The 18064-nt window shown below is 47.9% G+C and overlaps 1 protein-coding gene across 1 annotated transcript in view; it reads right to left on the bottom strand.

The window, feature by feature from the left end:
• LOC147705983 (protein-glutamine gamma-glutamyltransferase E-like) overlaps nucleotides 1–18064 on the bottom strand; it is a 201081-nt gene that overhangs the window by 10779 nt on the left and 172238 nt on the right. Inside the window, exons 10-11 of the mRNA XM_086929013.1 lie at nucleotides 8425–8754; nucleotides 8085–8245 (exon numbers count right to left, since the gene is read on the bottom strand). Of these exons, the coding sequence (XP_086785139.1) occupies nucleotides 8085–8245; nucleotides 8425–8754 (491 nt within the window). The remainder of the gene's footprint in view (nucleotides 1–8084; nucleotides 8246–8424; nucleotides 8755–18064) is intronic.

The raw sequence follows: 18064 nt of genomic DNA, 5'->3' as shown, positions 1-18064 counted from the left end.
TGAGTGAGTTTATCTGCAATGCCTCATTAACACCAGGGATATTTGTGTTGTCAAGCACAAAAATACAAACGCAGCTATGTATCATAGCAGAAAACATTCTTCCCACTGTCTACATTTTAGCTACCCTGTGGGATCGGATCACTGAAGTTACTATATGATGTGCCCTCCAGAGAAACGCACCCTGGACTTAAGTGATAATTTGTTTGTCAAAGGAAAAGAATGGAAACAGCGCAGTGTCTGTTTTCCTGATAATAGATGTGTCCCTCTCTGGCTTTTCACCACCATCTGTATTTCAGTTGTGACAAGGCAGTTGATTGGTGGTATTACATTGTGATCTGCCATGCCTGGTGGACCCACACACTCCTTGTCTCTCTATACATTGTTTTTGGACCTGCATCTTTCTTCAGGGTCCCCCTCAAACTTTTTACTGTGCTTCTCCCCTTTTTAATGAATTCGTTTTTGTTGGCTTGACTACTTTTGGCACCATACCACTCCTGACCCACAATAACGTGCATGTGCTCATTCCCTAAAACATGGTTATATTGGCATATCCACAATTGCCATGCTTAATTTACTTATAAAACCATAGTAAAGTGCACTACATGTGTCCTGGGCCTGTTAATTAAATGCTACTAGAGGGCTCGCAACACTGATTTTGCCACACATTTCAGTAGCCATTTAAACATGACTCAGGACTGCTGCTGCAGAGCCTGTTTGTGCAGTTTGAGTGCCATGTCGATTTGCCATTTGAAACCCCTTGCCAAGCCTTAAACTCCCCTTTTATTACACATACGAAATGCCTAAGGAAGGACTTAGGTAGTTCATAGGGTAGGCCGCTGTGTAAGGACAAGGCAGGACATGTACATTTTAGTTCTAGATGTCCCGATAGTGAAAAAATGCCAAATTTATTTTTTACTCCTGTGAGGCCTACCACTGTCAAAGTTTAACATTGGAGATTCCTTAATACATTTATTACATGCAATTCCTGATTGATAAATAGTGGAAAAGTCATGTTTGGTACTATAGACTTGTAATGAGGAATCCTCTTTAATAGCGCATTGGATTTATGATTACGACTGGTGTGGGGCAAGAGGGGCACTTTTGAAATTTAATGTGTTGGGTTCTGTGTTGGAAGTAGGAGGCGAACCAGTTTAGGACAGTGCCATTAAGGCCGAAACAATCTTTGAGTGTGTTAAGTAAGGTTGAATGGTTAACTGTATCAAATGCAGCACTGAGGCCGAGGAGAATGAGTAGTCAGGTCTCGCCCTTATCCAGGTCGTGGTGGATGTCATCAACTATATTTAACAATGCACTTTCAGTGCTGCAGCCTTTACGAAAGCCGAATTGTAAGGGGTTGAGCAGGTTGTAAGTGTCAATGTGTTTATCCAATTTAAGTAGTGCACATTTTTCAAGGGCTTTGGAAAGAAGGGGGAGGTTGGAGATAGGGCGGAGGTTGTTAGGGTCGTTAGGATCGGCTTTGGGGTTTTTAGGAATGGGTGTGATTTGTCCGAGTTGGAGGGAGACAGGGATGCACCCGTGGAAAGGGAGGAGTTGATGATATTGGTCCAATAAGGGACAATGACATGCTTTAGATCTTGGACGAGGGTAGATGGGAGCGGGTCTTTTGTGTGAGAGGACGGTTTTAATTTGGATAAGATGTTAAAGACTTCCAGTTCCGAAACGGAGTGGAAATTCTGGGGGTTGAGGAAAGTAGGTGTGGAGAGGAAGCAGGGATAAAATTAGGAGGAGGGTGGTTTTGAGGTAGCATCAAAGGATAATTGGGGGTGGGAGGGATCTGAGTTAAAAGGAAGGATTGATCAATTCTGGCAATTTTTTCGGGGCAGAAGTTAGCAATTTCTTCACATTCTTAGTGGAGGCCGTCAAGTTGAGGGGGCAGGGTAGGTTTGGCTTCTAACAATGTTCAACAGTTCTCTGGGTCTGTTTTTGGCACGGGCGAGTTGTGAACGAAAGAAAGATGCCTTTTCAGAGAAAAAGGTGTTTCTTTTAGGTAGATCTAGCGGTTCTAAGGAGAGCAAGATGGGAGGGGAAGGGTGTGGTCTCCATGTTCTTTCAGCTAGTCTAAGTGCACGTCTTTCATTGTTGAGGTCTGAGTTAAACCGTGATTTGGAAGGGATATGTTTTTGGGTTTTAAGTTTGGGCTGGGCAAGTTGATCTAAAGCCTCGGAGTCAGTTTTATTAAAGTGCTCAGTGAGCTCATTGGCATTGAGAGAGGGTGGGGTGAGACAAAGTTGAGTTTAGAGTTTGACTCCAGTACACCAGGGGGATATGATTAAGATTTCTGGTCACTATTGTGGCTTTGTTGTTTTTAGCTGGGGCGGGAGGTGCTGAAGGGGAAATCATGAACAATATGAGGTGACGGTCAGACCAGTCAATTGGGATGATGTTGGATAGGGATGCCAAGTCAGTGTTGGAAATGATGGCATCAAGAATAGCCCCTTTAGAGTGGGTTGGGGAATGGCAAAGTTGTTTGAGGTCGCTAATCTTGAGAAGATTAGTGAGAAGGTTGATTTTGGGATCCTCGGGTCATTCTAGTGAAGGTTAAAATCTCCTAGGAAGAGATTTTTAGGGTTAGAAAGTAACAATTGCATTAGGTCAGATAGCAGATAGTTCCTCAGTGAAGGGATAGTGGATAACCAGGTGGGTGGTAGATATTGGGTAGTCGTATTAGGGGAGAGCCTTAAATCTTAAGTTTGGCTCCAAGTTATTCGAAGGTTGTGCAGTCTGTGTTCCTGACTAAGGAGAGCAGGAGTTTGTTTTTAAAGATAATTGCTAAACCACCCCCTATTCTCTCAGGTCTGTCTTTTCTGATGATAGAGTAACCGGGGGAGGGGAGGAGAGTAAGTCGAGGATGGGTGTTGAGTGATCTTTGAGCCAGGTTTCCGTCAGGAAGGCGACGTCAATATCTTCGCTAAGAATGGTTTCAGATATTTCTGTTGCATGTCGAACAGCCGAGCTGCAGTTCACGAGCATGAAGTCCAGGGGTTCAGGGTTAATTTATGGGTTGGGGAGCACAAGTGAATGGCGGTAAGCTGAGGGGGGTGTCTGGGGGAGCTGAGAGAAGAGTGGATTCTGCTAATCCCCATAATAAGTGGGATGCTGGAGTGAGGAAAAGAAGGATCCTTAAGTGAGCATTTTTTAGGTAGGAGTTGCAGAAGTCAGAGAGATCAGAAGCGAAGTAGTCACTCAAGGTGCGAAGAGGCCTGTGTGTACGGTTGTGTAGAGGCGTGGTTTTCCAATGTTTGAGATAAGGGAGCTTTTGAGGTCCAGAGCACATAGAAGAGGACCAAGAAGGGTGGGTTCTAGGGTTGAGGGATTTGAAGTTTTTGAAATCCTCTCTAAGTCGGGCAAGTTCGGTAACCAAGGTAGAAATATTGCAGTCAATGTTGCAAAGTGACTGGGTTAAAAGAGTGAGGTGGGATGTGGTTGGGTTAGAAGGAGGGGAGGAGGTATGTTCTGAGTTGTCCGGGGAAGGAGGTTTGGTGTTCATAGAGGGTGAGAGGCAGGGGGGATAAGAGGAGTACTGAGACTGTGGTAGTTGGGGAGGCCTGGGGAGAAGAGGGAGGAGTGATCCGGCTTTGGGAGGGAGGGAGGGGTGTGGAGAAGGACAGGACAGTTATAGAGGTATAAATGGGAAGTGAGGAGCGGAGATGGCATAAGGGTTGTGGGGAGACGCAACATCAGGGTTGGGGGTTGGAGTGTAGTTCGGCGGAGGGAGGAGTAGGGGCATAAGGGGGTACAGTAGTGCGAGCTAGGAGGGTAGCTTGGGGGAAGGAGAGGGGTTTGAGATTGGTTTAGGGGTTGGAGGGTATCGGTCATTGGGGGCATGGTAGTTTGGGGGATGGTGTGTGAATTAGAGATGTTTCGGGCTGGATTCAAGAGAGGGTGATAGAATAGAGGTCATTGAATGGGATATATCATTAAGGTTTGATATGTCTAGGGGGAGAAAGGTTGGCATTGGGAAGGCACGGGAGAACAAGGAGGGGTCTTGGGGTTGGGAAGATGTGGGGTGAGGAGTAGGTATGGTCAACTGGTGGGATAGGGTGCTGAAATGGTGCTCAAAGATGGTGAGGTGGTGTTCAGAGGCTCTTATCAGGAAGTTACCAGTTTTGAAAATGGAGATGTCAATTTCACCTGGAAACATTGGGGAAGGAGTAGTAGATAGTTTAAAACTGTAAGGTATTTTGCTTGATTAAGATACTGGGAGGGGGCGTAGGAAGGTGCGTTTCCATTTGGAGGGTTCTTTGGAGTAGAAAATGTAGTTGGTTTTTGTAGGGGACGTGAGGCTGTGGTAGGTATCAATAATTAATGTTTCGAGATGCCGTATTAGTAATTTATGTTTAAAACATTTCTTGGCATTTTTGGAAAGATTAGGAGGGTAAGGAATGGTCCAAGAGTTGGGGCCATGTTTGGTGAGGGAGGGGTCTTTGGAGGTGAAAGCAGGATAGAGGTGGAACGTAGGAACGGGATTGAGGTGGGACGATTGGTCAGTTGGTTGGGGGAGTGTGGGAGAAAAGAAGGGAGGGTGGAGTGATATAAAGAGATTTAGGTGACAGCGAGGAGCAAGGCGTAGGGGGGGTTGATGTAAGAGGGTGAGGTATGTGCTCGAGGGAAAGGGTAAGGAGATTTAGTGACAGGAGTGTAAAGTCAGTGAGAGAAAGAAAGTGAGTGGGAAAAATACAGGAGGGTGGATTCACAATTTGGAATGATAAAATTAGAAAGTATTAGAAAGAGATTAAAGACCTGGATGGGGTTGGATGCTGGAAGGAGTAGTGGGAGAAGTATTTAGGGGACTTGAGGAAATATGAGTAAGAGTTCTAATACGGAGTATCATTCCTACTGGTGGTGAGAGAAACAAATCGCCATAGCAGCACCAGAGTAGTGTAGAGATCATACTACTTAGCAGAGTGGCAATAGGAAAGAAGAGCAACAAAATTAAAATTAGTAAAAGATAAAAAGAACAACAAAAATTGGGCACTTTGAATAGAGCATTTTAGCATCAGTCAGATTATTACAGGCAGTTACTAGTGTTTAGAGATCAAACTAATTAGCAATGAGGAAATAAGTATAAAAGAGCAGCACAAAAATTAGATCAACAATAATGCCCAAGTCAAAACTACCGAGTCAATACGTTAGGAGAGGGTGAAGGTGACACAGCGATGATATCCGGACATAAAGGCCCAGGCGGGTGGGGGCCGCTCAGTAGTCCGTGGTGGAGTGTTGGAAAACGAGGGCTCATAGGTAGAGGAGGTAGATCAAGTTGTGGGCCTCCTCCAGAAAGCAGACAGTTGGTAGAGGTCTGCAGTTTCAGAAGTGGTGGGGAAAGGTCAGTCGCTATTTTTGGAGGGATTTGTCAGGGCTCAGGGGCCATGGCGTTGTGACAAGGCCAGGATTCCCCAAAGACGGAAACCAGCAGTAATTTAACGATGCCACAGTGTGGGGTCAAGCAGGTTTCCGGGTAAGGCAACAAATTCAGCAGCTGAGGAGATGGTATAGAGGTGCTCCGGTGCCCCAATAGAATCATTAGGCAAGTGGGGGGGAAGATCAGTCGCCATTTTGGAGGTATTTGTCAAGGCTACGTGCCATGGCGGGGTGACAAGACCAAGGATTCCCCAAAGATGGAAACCGGCAGGAATTTAGCAATGCCACAGTGTGGGGTCAGGCCAGTTGCAGCGTCAGGCAACAAATTCAGCAGCTGAGGAGATGGTTGAGAGGCGCTCTGGAGCCCCAATAGAATTTGTAAGGCAAGTGGAGCAGTGGGGCTGATGCCAGGCCAGCTTAGACTTACTGAGACTGGGGGTGGGGGACTCCTTTTGACTCGGACACAAAACTCACCCTCGCACAGCGGGATAAGTTGTGGAGGGATCACGCTCGGTTCGGGAGCGACAAGGATGACATCGGTAAGTCGGGAGAGTGGATCGAGAGCGATCAAGGCCAGGGAATGGCTCACTTCCCCGTTCCGTGGAGAAGCGCACCCGAGGGTTTTTTTCCTGGGTGGGAGCGCAGAAGACCATGCAGTAGATCGCAGTAGGTCGGCCTCGGAGGGCGAGGTCCAGTGAGTCCCAGGCGTGGCAGGGGGCATGGACGAAGGTGGCGGATTACCTGAGATTACCACGGGTCAGGCGGAGCTGAAACAGAAGCCTCCAGTCCCCGTTCGATGAGGAATCAGTGGGCCCGCTCCTGGCATCAAGAAAAACAGTGTTGGATTGCTGTCGGACTCCTCGGGACAGCTTCTGCTGGCGTGATCCGGTCGCTGAGCAGCGAGTAGGGCACAGATCGTAGGAGGGCGGCTTCTGAGGGCATGGCCCTGTGAGTCCCAGAGTCATCAGGGTACCAGAGGGAAGGCGTCGGATCACCGGAGAGCTCCACAGGTCAGGCCAGAGCTGAGCAGTGCCTCCAGTCCCCGTTCGTTGAGGCACCGGTGGGTCTTTTCCTGGCACCAAGAAAAAACAGTGTTGGATTGTTGTCGGACACCTCAGGACAGATTCAGCTGGCATGATCCGGGAGTTGAACAGCAAGGAGGGCACAGATCGTAGGAGGAAGGCTTTGGAGGGCAAGGGCCTGAGAGTCCCAGAACCGAAAGGGGGCCGTGGGAAGGCGTTGGATCACCGCAGAGCTCCACAGATCAGGCCGGAGCGGAACAGTGCCTCCAGTCCCTGTTCGTTGAGGCACCGGTGGGGCCGTTCCTGGCACCAGTGTCGAATTGCTGTTGGATACCTCAGGACAGCTTCGGCAGGCATTGTCTGGGAGCCGAGCAGCGAGGAGGACCTAGTGCGGGCCAGTCGGTCCTTGGTGAGTCAATTTCTAGAGGCAAGCCACTTAAGAGGTAATTTCGTTTAGTTTCCTTTGATCAGTAGTTGAAGATGGTAAAAAAGGGGTCGGATGGTCGGGTAAACAAGGGGATTAGTACCGTTTTGGTATTCCCCAATCCGGGAGCTCGTTGGAAGAGCTCCTACTCGGCGGCCATCTTGCCCTCGCATTGATCTTTAAAGGACTACCCTATCTTCATTCAACCCTCAGACTAAAATATTGTGTTTCACTGCTATAACAATGGATACATCTAAGAGTATTTGGTAATGCCCCTTCCAATGTGCTCTAGATGAAAGATAGCAGAAAGGTCATATGGTGATTAGTGTTTTGGGTTACTGTACATATGCAGATATGGTAGAATTTCCACATAAACAAACTCAGCCAAATCACCTGCAGCCAAGAAATAAGGACCCTTCTTTGAAGGCACCACTAAAACTAATTCTGATTAAACCATTCACTCAAAGGGACACTAGACTTAATCGTCTGTTCAGCAGCTAAAACCACAAACAAAAAGCCTCATTTTAATTACAGTCATCTGTCAGGAACGATGGAGTGGAAACAGGTATTTGGTGTGACTATGGATCAGCAGTAGCATTGAATGATTGGCAATGAGCCCGAAAATTCCTCAAAGTAGGCTAGTGAAGTTTATTCAAATTAAAGACACAGTTCCATAGAAAACAAACTAAATGTGGGGAGATCAGTAAAGAAACACACACTTCCAAGAATAAGTCAAAAAATGCAAAGAGGTGACAGTCAGAGAAGCTAGAGGATGGGAAGTGAACATTAGTGTCTAGATACAGGGGAGGTATGTCTCAGATGATTTAGAATGGGTGCAAAAGTAGTAACTGGAGTCAATGATTAACTAATGGCAAAGAGGTGAGGGAATGATTTGTAAAGAGACATAAAATAAACAGCAAACGGCTCAAACCATGAAGCAAGAAAAAGCAAAAAAAAGACGACATGAATGAAAGTTGTGGAACATGAGCAAAGAGCTAGCAGGTTACAACTGAGATAGAAGGATCTTATGACTGTGGATCCATGAAAGGTGCTTTATAGACAGATATACATATGAGTAAACGGTAAGGAGGGGGTTAACTATTGGAAAGATGTTGCAAGGAAAGGCCTGACTAGTCACACTGGTTCCTGGAATGACCAAAACCCAGCAAAGGAAAATGTTGCCAGGCTCATCTCACACCCCATATGTTTCTCAGTCATCACACTTCCCTGTTTATAAAGCACCATGATTCATTTCTCACCTGGAGGCTAATTGGAGGGTGTTCAACCGTGATTGTCTTTTGCACCAGAAATGTTGCCTGCCCTTCAGCTTCACAGACAGCATTGAAGTGGACATTGTAATTATCTTTTGACAAATACTTTTCATATTGGCCATAAGTAACCGTAAATGGAATCTCCTTTTCTGTAAAGATATAGCAATTGACAAAAAATGAGTGTGCTAATAAAATTCTACTTTTTGATCTTCCATACATAACACAGATTATAAAAGAAATCCTAATGCATGCAAACCACCACACTACACTTAACTATCGAACTGCCAAAGAAGGGAAGTGGAAAGAAGCCAACTCTATGGTAAATTACCTTCTGCAGGACCAAGCTTGACTGAAGTTTTCTCCCCAGAGACCTCAGTTGTCATTGTCCCATTGTACAGCATGGATGAGGCGCAGATGTTCACCACTACATTCTTGGCATGCTCTGTGCTTGAGTTTTTGAGGATGAGGATCAGGTTGACATCCTCGCCAAAATGAATGGACTGAATGATCTTGAATTTCCCTGAGACATCTAGCTTGGCTGATGCAGTGGCATCGGCACAAGCATCAGCTGCAGGCTTCCACCTTGATGTAGCTGGAGGAGTGGATCCAAACAGTTTGTCATATGCCCTTGTGAAAACTTCTCTCTCCTTCTTGGAACCTGAGCAGAAGCAAAAGAAAATGGAAAACTCTATGAACAGATTTAGTATAAAGTACAGCATTGTGTTGATTCTGTTGCTGCAAAGGCAGCATTGCACTCATATAAACATGTTTCTGCATAAATATCTATCGTCCCACATGCTGAGAGAAACAGGAAAGTTGAAGTGTTCCCATCAAGACCTTATGAGAAACACCCTGCAAGACTTCTAGGGAACACATTTTGTATGCTTCAACAAACCCTCCCTGCCTGGTTTTAGGAAATGCACAACCTCCATTTTGTCTGCAACATTATCAAAATTATCAGATAACTTGTGCTTACATTGATATGTATATTGAGGCCTATGGTCAGTGGTAGAAGAACATTTATGAAGGGGCAAGCATCGCTCATTTTAGGCGAAATTTGGATATCACTTTTATTCCATTTAGTCTGCTCGCAAATTTGTGGTACGCTGGTAATACCAAGTGTAAGCAAACTGTTGGAAGCCTAATTTATGCCAGATAGCAAAGACGCAATTTTGAGGCACGCCCTCTGACATTGAGACAGGCAACATGACTGAAGAATAAAACTGACATGATTACTATACCAGGCCGTTTCATTCTAGTGTCAACTAGAATTGTATATACTATAATACCCTGGGAACTTACCGAGGACACATTCAGGTGAAAAGGGAGACACGCCTTGCAGCATGAGTTTGGTATATTGTATCTTAGCATGAGGAGAAGATAATGTGTTTTCCCCGTCATGCTACATAATTACTCATAATTTCTTGGAAAGGATCCTCTTGATCAAGGTATTTCCCAGCCACTCTTTGCAGGTGTTCCAGGGGGAAGTCCAGTTTCCCTCTAGTGGTGAAGACAGTACCATAGCACGCGGTTCTCACGCTGAAACCAGCCTCAGCCCATGCAGGTAAGAGAGGTGGGGCCGGGTGGGGGGGATTTCGACAGACTATGACGAGGGAAAATTATTACTTTAATTTTCCCTTGTGGTCATCTGTTGAACCCCCCCCCCCCAACCCTGTCTCACCCCTACCACTCTAACCTGCACCGGCCGCTCCTGGCTAAAACTTTCATTCCTTGATTCCTCCAGGTACACTGAATGGATGCTGTTTGAGGGGGGTTGTATTCCTTTGGGCTGACATGCCCAGCAGGGGTTTAAATCCCAGTGAAAAGCGCTTTTCAAGCACAGTTATTTCTATTCTGATTTCTGGTGATACACAGAATCAGCATCTATACTTTTGTTTCTGCTTCATGCTAAAGTGTTCTGGAATTCATAAAACAAATCCCAGGTGAAATATTGCTCTACAAGACTTCTTTAAGGATTCTGGAGAAATAAAGTCAGAGGAAGTGAGATTCTTGTTTTTTAGGTCGAGCCTGGGCGGCGCATCCGCTGCTCTGCGAGCCATGCTGTATTTGAGTATGTACTTGAAGCCCGCCCACTCTCCGCCCATATTTGTCATTGGCTTGTGTCATTCTCCTTCGTAAATGCTGGCTTGTGATTCGTTATTAGGCTTGTTAGTCCCTCCTTAGTACCTCCTTGTCTTCATTTGTAACCCCCCCATGAGGACTGGCCCTTTTTATTTGGTTATTACATGGTATGTTTTCTTTAGTCTGTAAGCAATATTTTCTTTAATGAGTTTCTCTTACTGCAGGAGGGTCTCTCGTGCGCACTTGTGACCACCTGGCTGTTTATTTAACTCGTAGCAAACAGGGAGCTCTTCAGGGGCCATGGGAGACAGAAGGGGGCAACTCCACAATGCCTTCAAGCAGCATTTGGAATGAAACCTGTCTTGCATTGGTGAGAGTTTAATTTATTGGCATTGCAAATTACGATGCCTTTTATTTATGTTTTAAAAACCAAAACATAAATAAAACGCATTCACATTTACAATCCAATAGCTCAAAAGTTAATGCGAGACCTATTGCATTGCAGAAGCTTGTTTTCTTTTCATGTAGTGTTACAGTAACAAGTGCCATGAAACTTTCATGGTAACTCATTGGTATATTAAAGGGAACCCTCACTTTGTATTTAACATAAAAGAGACTCACTACGACATGCACCTTCCAGAAAAGTTGCTTCTGACGAATTGTGTGATATGGTGCACTGACAAGAGGAAACCGACATGGAAGTAGTGCAGACAATAACAAATTCGTTTGATGTCTTCCTCTCCTCATATTTCTTTAGAGAGCACATATGGAGGACCTGGTCATTAGCCACATAAGTTAATATTTGTTTGGAGATACTACCCACGTTTACATCAGGTATATAACAGAGGGAGGCGAGGTAATACATGGGTATACATATTCATCGGTAAACTAATGATGCCAATTTTCATTTTGTCATTTCAGCCCTCTTTCCCCGCTGTTCCCTTCTCCTCACCCGGCACCCCTAAGGTCCCGTCTGAGTCACTTGGGAACTCTGTGTGCCTGGAGGTCGGCCTTTACTGAGTATCGAGCCATTCCTGAGAAGTTAATAGTGAAAATCTTGACCGTCCTGACAGAAATTGCTATTACTCCAAGAGGCACAGGGGCCCAGAAACATTAAGACTGTTCAATCTAGTTACCCTGAAGATTAGGCCCATTTTTAGGTCTCGCTCTCGAGACCTATTGTCGTCGAGATGCCTCTCAAGGGAGACAGACCGGGGCACGCGCGGCGATTCTGGTCTGTGGACGCGCACGTCCAGCCCAGCGCCGTGCACATCTGTTGCTCCACATTCACACTCACAAAAGCACACACACACACATGCACGCACGCGTGCCCACACACACACACACACACACACATGCCGCCGCCCCCCCTCCCACTCACCTGCCATCTAGGAGATGAGGGACAAAGGGTGGGAAGGACTGTCACATCTCACGAATACACAAACTTTGATGACAGGCACCAGTGTCGGCTCGTATTTAGATGGATCGTAGCTCCGCGTGTTGCGGCAGCGAATCCTTGCTATTGATCGCTGGAGGCACCGGTGCGTCAAGGTCTCCCATTATCCGGCGGTGCATAAAAACAGGTACACAAACTGCACAATAACCATTACACCCTGAGTCAAACAAAGACAATCTGGGGTACATACGATTCTCATCCGTAGCGCACCAGTACCATAAAGGTCAAACCAGGAGATAGCAGACCGGAGGTTGGGGGCCCTTCATCCTTTATTTATCCCCCCCCACAACACGAAAGGTGAGGGTTGGAGCTCCCTGCACGCTCGTGAATACTCTGACCTAACAGAGCCGTTTGCTCAGGGGACGTGCACGCTGAGAGCACGAAAACGCAGACACACATAGCCAGACTGCTCCTTTTCACCTACCCCATCTCTGCGCCAGGCTGCTGCACCTTCTTGTACTAGCACCGCTCCCAGCTCTACAACGAGCGCGCGCGCACAACAGCATCGCCACCAAGATGGCTACGCGCGAGCCTCAGCCAATCAAATCGTAAGCAGTAGGCACAGCAGACGCACTGCTACAGCAAGGAAGAGGGCGGGTCTGCTCTGCTCGAGGGGCGTGCGCTTCATCCAGCCGACAATCCTGCTGGTAGAAGAGATCTTTCATAGAGGCTCTGCGCAGAACGAGAAGCTAGATGGTTACATGGTCTGTCTCTCACAAAACACCGCCCACAATGCCCAAGCGGCCGGGAGACTGGCGCGTGGCCAAGCTGCGAGACTTGGGGCGCGCTGGAGCAGGGTGAAAGGTCAAACCGACTATCACCAGGGAGGAAATGGCAGTCAAGCAACAAAAGGGACATGAGTAGACAACAGAGTGAGTAGGAAACAAGCTGCTTCCCACATGTATTGACACACACTGGCATTCACACTGTTTACCACACAGGAAGGAATGGCCTGACTGGACATTGCGGAGATCCCAAGAGTAAGGGGATACAATTCAGCCATCGCAGGGCAACCGCCTCCACACCAGCCCATCACAGCATTCTTACATGCACAGTCCTCCACCCACACCAGACACAGCTTTCATGCACATCCCCACTAGCCTCACTAATACCGTATACAATTTGAAATATAATTAACACTTTATTTACAAAAATAGTTAAATGCTTCACCGTAGAGCTCCACGGGCACTCTTTCTACAGACTAAGTTTCACCCCCAAAAACTTCATCCTGGTCCAAAACTTATCCTGAATTAGATTTAAACACCCCTTCTAAACATTTAATACTCTTGCATCGAATAGTGTAAGCAAACGCATGGAGATTGGACACTCACCCCCAGTCACAGATCTGGGTTGAATCCATCAACGTTCTTTAGCTCACTTTGCCACCCCATTTCAGACCCAGCTATATGCAAATTAGTCTTGTCCCTGTTCTTCATGTTAACAGTCCAGCCCGAACTGCCAAGCCGAATCTTCCCTGGACCGGAAAAAAGCATTCTGGGTCCAGTTTCGGGGTTTCATCCCTCATCAGATAGGCTAGATTGAATCAAGTGGCATAAAGCAACACAAGGAGATGATGGACGTAGTGCTGAAAGTTTTCACTCACCCCCTTGTTTGCCCTAAAATGGCAGGGTATGCCGAGTCGTGGGCCAAATAATCAGCTCATTCCGCTCCCTCCATGGGCAATTCATTTTGATAAAACACTAAACACAAACATGCAGGTTGTAAACACATTGCTAAACACAGAAAACTGAGCGAAGCATCTAATTCTTTTGCAATGCCTTACCAATACTTTTGATAAGTCTTTTGATAGAAGGTCAGACCGCTAAAGTGCATCGTTTCCTGTAAAAAGAATGACAGCCTACCTTTTTAGGTCTCGCACTTGGCGACGCATGTCGCCAGCAAGACCTATTGTTGTTGTTTTCCCTCCCAAGTGGTACAGACCCGTGCACGAGCCAATCAGGGTCTGTAGATGCGCTTACGCATGCCGGCCGAAGGCACGCACACACGCGCATACACACACAGACAAATGCACACAAACACACACACACACACACACACGCACACACACACACACCGCCGCCCCCCCACTCCCCTGCCATCTAGGAGATGAGAGATGGGCGTGCCCGCCCCTCTGCAACCGCGCAACCGTATTCGCACTGGCTGCGGACCTCAGGAGGGGGAAACAAGATGTCCGGGCAGAGCATCACGGACCGCATCATGGCGGCGCAGCACATCGTAGCGGGTTCGGCTGTCACCAAGACGGTGTGTAAGGCCACCACACACGAGATCATGGGCCCCAAGAAGAAGCGCCTGGACTGTGAGTACCCAGCGGGTGCCGCTGACGCAGGGGGAGGGCAGCAACCGCCGCCCCACGCGTGCGCTGCTGCCGCAGGGGGGAGGGCAATGCGCACCCGGAGGACACGCAGCGTCACCTGCGGGAGGAAGGCTGTTGACATACCCTGGCATCTGGCTGCTGTTGTGAGTGTAGTTGCCCATCCTAGGGCGCCTTCATAAAAACGCTCAGCGCTTCTGGTGCATTCACTTGTGTCACAAACTGTCACTTGCGACCAGCAAATACGTTATCTACTTAATAAAATCGTATTTAAGTTTTTTTTATTTTGTGGGGTGACAGAGAGATGTTGAGGGGTAGATAGAAAGAAAGTTTAGCTTAGTAACCCATTCGAAGTTTCTCACTTTTTTATTATTACTCGACTCTTGTCCCTAACTTTAATTTGTTTGTAGTGACACGTTAAAGCAGGCTCACGGTCCAGCTTTTTTGGCATGGAGAACATTTAGTGTAGAATATCTCTGAAAATGCACAGTTCTCGTCCCTGCTGTATGTCACAATACAAAATGTTTCACAATCCTAATTTTTTTTTTAAATCCATAGTTTTATGGGAGATCAAGTTATCCTCTTCCCAGATGTCAAGTGTCTCTTACTGAACACTCCATCAATTGCAAGTCGGCCAGGGTTGGACTGGGACAGAAAATAGGTCCGGACACTAAAATAAAAGTGGCTCGCAGACCATAAAACAAGGTCACAACCAACAAGAAAACGGCACACACACACACTGACTTTCAGACTAGCCCACATGTCACTCACTGATTGTGTGGCTTGTCTGACCTTGAAGCCTCCTTTTCTCAAACTTCGAACATCCCAAGCTACCTGACGCTTAGTGTAATCAATTAACATTTCTCAGCACTTACATAAAAGAGCATACATAAATTCACTGGATGGAATAAGTGGCACCTAACCGTTTTCCACATTTGTCTGTAGCCATACTCTGTTGCAGTCAACAAATATTGCGGATGCACCCTGTGAGAAGTTGGCCCGATATGCAACGTTCGCTATTCTAGCGACCGCTATGTATCGTTCCAACGACCCTTATGGTGTTTGGTTGTAAGTCAACCTATAGACCAGCTATCCTAGTAGCGTGGATACGAGCAGTCTAAGGCTAAAGACTCGAGAGGGCGCGTTAAGCCAGCTGTTTACCACACATGTACCCCTTGAACACCCAGTGAAAGGACACCACACAAGTGTTATGAAAATAAACAGTATATTTATTAAGAATCACAACAGCCCTGTACTCTTTATGAGGACGGGGTACTAAGCACAAACCAAATCTCTTTAGCAAATACTTCAAGTGCACAATTAAAACAAGTGTCCGAGGACACGGAAAGGTTAAGGTCTCGGGCGGACCCGATAAGGCAAGTCGGAAGCGAGGGACTCGGGACCCTAGAGTAAAGAGGCTATGCAGGCACCGAAATGCCGAGTTACCTAGCCACGAGGGCTGCGGCTGCACAAGTCTTACAGGCGTCGGGGTCTTCGCTGACAAGCCAGGAGCCGGAAGAAAAGGAGTTGCTGGCCGGCGACCAGTGATGAATAGTTCGTAGAGATCCAAGCCTGGATCAGAGATTGATGATACCTGAAAGCAGAGGGGACCAAGTTCGTACTACTAGCCAGTAGTCAGAGTGGTACCAGGAAGGCACCGGTTGGCCGTCACCTCGACCAGGTGAGTGGGCGACGCTAGGCTCTGCAGTCTCACGGACCAGGAGGCGTTGTCGGCGACCACGGTGGAGGTGCGAGCTGTCCCACGAAGGATGGTGCTGTCGGCGTCGCTGGGCCCAGGATGGGGCAACAAGCCTTGGCAAATCTCAGGGCCACGTGGTGGGCCTAAGATGGCGTCTTGAGTGGACCAGGAGGGTCCGGGGTGCTTCTCGAAAAGATGGAAGCAAGGGCCAGTCTGGAGCAACCAGACCAGCAGTGTTGATTGTCGGATGTCGTCACAGAAGGGCACAAGCCAGCGGCTAGTGACCAGACAACGTGCTGAGCAGCGAGCAGAAGGGCCCCACGCAGATCGTGGAGATGCTGGGAGACTGCACTTCGATGCTGGAGCGGCTCAGGGTCGGGGCTTCTCGGACCCCAGAGCACTCACCAGAGAGTTACCTCGATGGTCGTGCTGGTTAAGAAAGCGTGCAGGTTTTGATGATGGCCGGTCCCTCGAGGTCTCGTCGCACCCACAGAGCACAGCTGAGCTGATGACGTGGGTAGAGGTCAGAGGTGCCAGGGAAGCCGGTTCTCGTCGAGCTGGGCCGTCGGATTCCTTGAGGAAGGACTTACAGCAAACCGCAGAGTTCTTAGGTGGTGCCCGCTGATGCAGGGTGACTACTCCTTAGTCACAAGGGAGAAATCTTGAGAAGAGTCTTGAATGTCCTTTCGTAGAAAGTAGTTCTTGAATCAAAGATGATCTAATTTGGAAGGGTCCCCGCTCCGGCCTTTATTCTAAAGAAAGGGGTGGGTACATGACTAGGTCCTGCCCTAAGGGTGGGACCAGGAAGGGGGGTAGTTACACCCCTCTCCCCTGCCGGACTTTCCCCAGGCCAGGGCTGTCGCCCCTGGAACTGGTTCTAACCGGCAGATGCGTAGTGAGCACCGGGGTGCCACTCCGCAGTCACCTTCTCGCAAAAGCCCTACCTACCCAGAATACACAAACCCTGTCTGGGACGGTGCGAACACCGCCCTCGACAGGAAACCCTTTGTCCAAGCTCTCCTCGCTGGAAGGACTCCCAGCAGCAGGAGGTCAGACTCGTGTCTGTGGTGGCAGCATCCATTTTGTGGAGCTGAGGCTTTAGTTAACTTTAACCGGGGTTCACAGTTACGTACATGTCGTGTCCCTCTAGAAGGGCGGAATGCTAACCTCGTCGCCAGAATTGGTGAGAGGGCAGCACCCCGATTCGTATGACACCTTCCTCGACATGCCTTGATAACGCGACACCGAAGTTACCGATATGGTACGCGTTATCATGGAACAGCCATTGGGTCTTGATTCCGCAAGCTGCAACCGGGCTCGGCTCGGGCCAGAACCTAGTTCACACGAGCCCATGCACTCTGCCTTCAGGATTGTCAAGGCCTGCCATAGGAGTGACTGATAGGAACTCGAGTGTCCATTGTATGGTTAGATATAGGGCTACTATATCTAAAGCAAAGTGTGATTACACGACTTCGCCCCAGCTGTCATGCAGCCAGTTGTGTCAAATTTAGGAGGCCAGCCAGGGGTTGCACAATACATGCTGCAGCCCCTGGCGGCCCTGGGTACACCGATGCCCTGCGTTACGGGGTCTGATAAGGTGGCCCAGTACCAATTGGAAATGCACCTAAGGTACATGGAATCCATTTTAAAGAGAGAGCAGTAGGCCTGGGGTCCTGATTGGCAGGATCCCAGGTCGACTATGTCAAAAACCAGCTAAAACACAGGGCAAAAAGTTGGGGGCAACCATAGTCAGGATGTACCTTCCTACACACACCGCTGCTCACCAATGTGAGAAGTTGGCCCGATATGCAACGTTCGCTATTCTAGCGACCGCTATGTATCGTTCCAACGACCCTTATGGTGTTTGGTTGTAAGTCAACCTATAGACCAGCTATCCTAGTAGCGTGGATACGAGCAGTCTAAGGCTAAAGACTCGAGAGGGCGCGTTAAGCCAGCTGTTTACCACACATGTACCCCTTGAACACCCAGTGAAAGGACACCACACAAGTGTTATGAAAATAAACAGTATATTTATTAAGAATCACAACAGCCCTGTACTCTTTATGAGGACGGGGTACTAAGCACAAACCAAATCTCTTTAGCAAATACTTCAAGTGCACAATTAAAACAAGTGTCCGAGGACACGGAAAGGTTAAGGTCTCGGGCGGACCCGATAAGGCAAGTCGGAAGCGAGGGACTCGGGACCCTAGAGTAAAGAGGCTATGCAGGCACCGAAATGCCGAGTTACCTAGCCACGAGGGCTGCGGCTGCACAAGTCTTACAGGCGTCGGGGTCTTCGCTGACGAGCCAGGAGCCGGAAGAAAAGGAGTTGCTGGCCGGCGACCAGTGATGAATAGTTCGTAGAGATCCAAGCCTGGATCAGAGATTGATGATACCTG

Source organism: Lissotriton vulgaris, chromosome 7, assembly GCF_964263255.1.
Source record: "Lissotriton vulgaris chromosome 7, aLisVul1.2, whole genome shotgun sequence".
NCBI lineage: Eukaryota > Metazoa > Chordata > Amphibia > Caudata > Salamandridae > Lissotriton > Lissotriton vulgaris.
Note: the sequence above shows the minus strand (reverse complement) of the source record. Positions and strands in the feature narration are given on the sequence as shown.